A 4,801-nucleotide genomic window follows, 5' to 3' on the forward strand; every position below is an offset into this window, starting at 1 on the left:
GTTAAGATTCCAGCAATTAGGCCCCATACCAAACCCTAAATCAAAAAAGGGAATGGGGGTCCCCTAACCGCTGGAAAGAGGCCCCCTCCGGACATCTATCAACCAGAAAACCTTAGAAGGATTTCCTGGACAAAAGTCGGGTGCAAAGAACTCATAGAAGGCGACATTGCGCGTAAAAGAAAAAGAAAGGGCAGAAAATCGAGAAAAATGAAGTCTTCTCTATGCCCTTGAAGGCCAGTACACGAAGAGTGTATGGTCCTTTGCAAAAAAAAAAAAAATAACAACAAGTACGTGACAAGAGTAACCCTAACACCAGAGAAGGTGAATCTAGACCTGTTACGTGAAAAACTCAAAAGAATACATTCCCAGAAACTTCAAATACCAAACCCAGAAAAACAAACAGATAAGTAAAGCATGCCATAAACACGAACAGTAAAGCAAGGGATGCGAGAAACTTACAGTGAAGTGTTGAAACTGGGGGTTCTGTTGTCGATCAAACAAAGGAAATATAGGCTGACAGTGGTGAATGAAGGATAGCAGGAAAATTTGTAGAGTGTTCGAAGGTTTTTTCTTGTCTGGGGATTTCGCTCTGAAAAACTCGAACAAAGTTGGCAAGAAATGGAAAGTAACCGAATGAAGGAAAGATGGTGGCTTTTATAGGCCAAAGTGCATGAGGAACAGGCGCTATCACCTACCAATCGAACGGCTGGGGAGGCGCACGATTCGAATTCCCAAGAATCAACAGTTGGATTGATTCGTAATTAAGGCGGTGGAAACGCTTCAGTATCCGTCTGACACCATTAATGCGCCGTATCAATCAATGGGCATGAAACGAATCGACATCTGCAAAAAGTAAATCGTTGCATTAAAGGCGATCATTAAATGCACCTTCACGCGCTCAAAGCTCGTGCCAGGAAACCGAGGGGTCAACCGGAGGCACTTGAACAAGCCTTGTTTTCTTTTTCAAATAAACAAGGCTTGGGGGGTAAATATTGTCCCTGATTTTGCCCAATATACGTGGACCAACCGGACAGGGACACGTGGATCAAAACGTCTTAATGCTTGAATTATTTGCTAAGTCTTTGTGATATAAGGCAGCATCCGAGACATGCCTCCCGGAGAAGGCATGCTGAGCCCCATACGCTCCCGGATGCCCAATTAATACTAAGGCATCTCCGCGAGGTGTCAGGCTTCCCTTGAGCAGTCAATTCGCATTTAATGCCGCATGGGAGGAAGCGTGTTGGGATTGCTACACGCAATAAAGTCTGACGGCACAACCCCCAATCTGCAGCTGCGAAGTAATGATCATTTAAGTCTATTGACGGCTACACTGTGAAGGGTCACATCAGTCGAAAGATAATAAGGACATTCCACATAAAAGCCCTACTGCACCTAGGGACTTGACCATGCATTACTCATGGTATATTTATTGGGAATACCCATCTTTATGGATTTTACAGATACACATGTACAATAATCTTGGGGATTACTCCACCAAAAACACTATAAATACCCCCTAAAAGCTCATTAAATGGGGTAGAGAATTTTGGGTTGCATAAGAGCAAGAAGAGTAAATACTCACCAAGAACATTCTCTGTATTTATAAGAGTAAATACTCACCCAGAACATTCTCTGTATTAAATACATCCATAAATAACACAGACTCGTGGACTAAGGCTCATTAACGCCCCAACCACGTAAAAATCCTTCTCTAATTTTCTTACAGTTCTCGAATTTTATAATATTTTATTGGTTGCCGAAAACCTCGGTCAACAATAACATTAACAGAGAAACAACTATAAAATCAGCCCGAAACTTAAGCTTAAAATAGCCTTACATAATAATTTTTATAAATATTTTATTAAAGAGAATATGTTTATTTAGTATTTTGTGTTTTTATGGAAAATATATTTGGTACCCTGTGTTTTTAATACGTACTTAATGTTTTTTCAAATTATATATATTTAGTACCCTAAAGTAACATTTAATCAATACAATTCTATCAAGTTAAATAAAAAAAAAATTAATTATATGTAATCAAATAATTAAATTTGCATTCAAAACTTATAAAATTTAAATAATTTGATTGTATTGATAAAATTTTACTAAAAAAATTAAATTTAAGGTATCATAATATTAAAATACAGGGTACCAAATAGATATTATTGAAAATATAAAATATCATTTGTAAATAAATAAAATACAAGGTACCAAATATTTACACACTCTTTATTAAATATTTTAATTAAAATTAATTTACTTTAAATATATAATTAATTGAAATATAAAAATAAAAATTTTACCGTTAACAATCTGTTATAGTAGCACATAAAAGTAAGTAACAACCATAATTACATTTAACCCATTAAAAAAAAAAAAGAGAAAACCATAATGACATTTTTAATCTAACATGTTCTGTTTTATTATTTTTTTTAAAGAAATTACATAATTCATCTTTAATTTACAAACAAACGCAAGAATGAAAAATATAAAAATGATGTTACATGTGAATAAAATGCAGTACATGATGTCTTGTAGTAGACTAGTACTATCTGCTATTAATACAAAAAGGTTTCCACTCTAACCTACATCTGCTATCCTTGTACGGAGGAAAACACACCAATGAAAAATAAAGAAGGGAAAGATTACTTCTTTTTGGATTTAGCTTTCGAATTTGCTTCAGCAGCAGCTTTAGCAAGAGTTGAAGGTTTAACTGCACTCTTAGGATTAAGAGCCTTTCTTATCTTAAACACAGCCCAAGCAGTCCCTATGGCATGCCCAGCTGCATCAAGTCCTTCATTTGTCACCTTCCCCGCTTCTTCTCCATACCTGCAAAATCAGAATTACTCAACACAATTAGTAAAACTAAACTAAACCAAACATAAGGCTTTGTAAATCCTTGAATAAGATTTTTTGAATCACCTATGGGAAACAAGTCCAGTTGTCACTACTGAGGTGGTCGACATGACATTCCTTCCAGCAACTTCAACTGCATCACAGACCTTGCCTGTGTACACACAACCATATCATGATTAATATTATATGCATTGGTTTAGTGTAGTGTATTAAGCCAAGCTTTTAAGCCCAAATTAAAAAAAATAAAGTAGTGTTTTGAGTTTTAAGATGAGCTACTCACTAAATCCATCCAATGAAGCAAGGACAATTTCACCAGGCAGTAAGCTGAAAAATCTCTTGCCCACTTTAGAGTTGACTACAGAACTTGTGAAAAAGCCGGATACTTTGACCACCCCAGAAAGAATTCCACTTGCCACTCTCTCTGACATCTTTGTCAGCTTCTTAACTCTGAAATGCAATCACAATATTTAGTTGCAACAAAAAATGATCTACTCTGTAATAAGTCAAAGCCCAATGTAAAATGTTGATCAAGTATGAAATAAGATAATCAGCCAAAAAAAGATGAAACCTTTTGATCCTCCTCATGGCTTCTGGACTAATCTCCTTGTTGGAGCAAGGCCCCAGACTCTTCTTCAAAAACTCATTCCCCCACTTCAATCGATCCACTGTTACATCTCCACACCACAAAATCCCTCTGATCAGTTGACCCGACCCGGACGCAATCAGCTTGGCGACCCGGCTACTGTAATCCTCAACATTCGGAGCCAAAGTGGTCCAATAAGCCGCCGACCTCTCCCTAATCAAATCCTTCTTTTCCTCCTCCGATTCCAACTCAAACGGCGTCGTTTCCCTCGCCACAGACCCATCCAAAACCCCACAACTCCCTTTCCCCTCTTCTACTTTCTGCTCCGAAAAGCAACTGTAAGTCTCCAAAATCTTATCCAATTCCTTCAACAAATCACCTTGACCTTTAGAAGCAATCGTCAACCCGTAATTCAATTCATCGAACTGACCTCCTTCACGATCGTGATGATCAGAACCGTCGCCGTCTTCGTTTGCCGGAACCCTAAGAGCGAAGAAATAGTGAGAGTCATCGAGCTTCACAGCCGCTTCATCTCTCGCCAGCGGCCACTGAACCTCTTCCCCAATACGAGCAAGGACTGCGACGATGTTCTCCCCTTGACGGAGGCCGACTATGGTGAAATCGCCGCAAGCGAGCTCAACGCTGTTCTCCTTCTCGATGAGGTGAACAATGGCGCCTGGAATCTTGATCAGTACTTCTTCTGAAGATTGGGGAATTGGGTTCTGCGAAGCGGTGGCTTCGTCTTCGGGGAAGAGATTCTCAGCAAGGTCTTTCATGTCAATGGAAGGGTACAAAGACGAAGAAGAAGTGGGGTTGAACAAATTAGCAGAAGTAGCTTCTGGGTTTGTGAGAATGACTTCTGGGTAGAGAGATTTGGCGTTGTCGGAAGATTTAGAAGCAGACATCCCTGGCTTTGAAAGATGAGGAATAAGTGGAAAATCGAGTGAAGGAGAGCAATGAGAACTGAAAAGGTTTGGGGTTTAGCCAAGTATTTATGATGAACAAGTTTCAGAAGACGTAGGAGCGAAGGATGAAGAAGCCGTGTCGGTTGGAATGAAGCCACGTGGCACGCGGGGATGTCGCGTCACAACTGCTTTACTCTTCCCGCGCATTCATTGGTATACGACAATGAGTTGTATCACTATCAGTATTACCTGTCAACTATAATAATATATGTATTGTCCTCACAAAAAAAAATATCAGCTTCCATTTTGGATATCTAAAAAAATATCATTTCCTTATCCAATTTGTTTTATGATTTTGTTATTGATATTTTCGACACTATATGATCTTTTCTCTAAAATATACAATTTGTTAAAAAAATTTCTTAAAATTCAAAGTTATATAATTATGCCTTGTTAT

General features: G+C 38.3%; 1 protein-coding gene across 1 annotated transcript; it reads right to left on the reverse strand.

Annotated features, from left to right (window-relative positions):
• Positions 1 to 2,397: 2,397 nt before the first annotated feature.
• On the reverse strand, positions 2,398 to 4,576 carry LOC133032815 (protein EARLY-RESPONSIVE TO DEHYDRATION 7, chloroplastic-like). Its single transcript, XM_061107336.1, has 4 exons — positions 3,425 to 4,576; positions 3,137 to 3,303; positions 2,923 to 3,007; positions 2,398 to 2,829 (listed from the first exon to the last, which is right to left on the reverse strand). The coding sequence occupies exons 1-4, from the start codon at positions 4,342 to 4,344 to the stop codon at positions 2,646 to 2,648; spliced, it is 1,356 nt and encodes a 451-aa protein (XP_060963319.1). The 5' UTR covers positions 4,345 to 4,576; the 3' UTR covers positions 2,398 to 2,645.
• Between the last annotated feature and the right edge of the window lie 225 nt (positions 4,577 to 4,801).

Source organism: Cannabis sativa, chromosome X, assembly GCF_029168945.1.
Source record: "Cannabis sativa cultivar Pink pepper isolate KNU-18-1 chromosome X, ASM2916894v1, whole genome shotgun sequence".
NCBI classification, from domain to species: Eukaryota; Viridiplantae; Streptophyta; class Magnoliopsida; order Rosales; family Cannabaceae; genus Cannabis; species Cannabis sativa.

Excerpts from the sequence above, each read along its gene's own strand:
- LOC133032815 (XM_061107336.1), bottom strand. The coding sequence starts at position 4,344 with ATGTCTGCTTCTAAATCTTCCGACAACGCCAAATCTCTCTACCCAGAA. Across the intron at positions 3,304-3,424 it reads GCCATGAGGAGGATCAAAAG|AGTTAAGAAGCTGACAAAGA; the intron begins GTTTCATCTTTT and ends ATTGCATTTCAG. Across the intron at positions 3,008-3,136 it reads TGCTTCATTGGATGGATTTA|GCAAGGTCTGTGATGCAGTT; the intron begins GTGAGTAGCTCA and ends GTGTGTACACAG.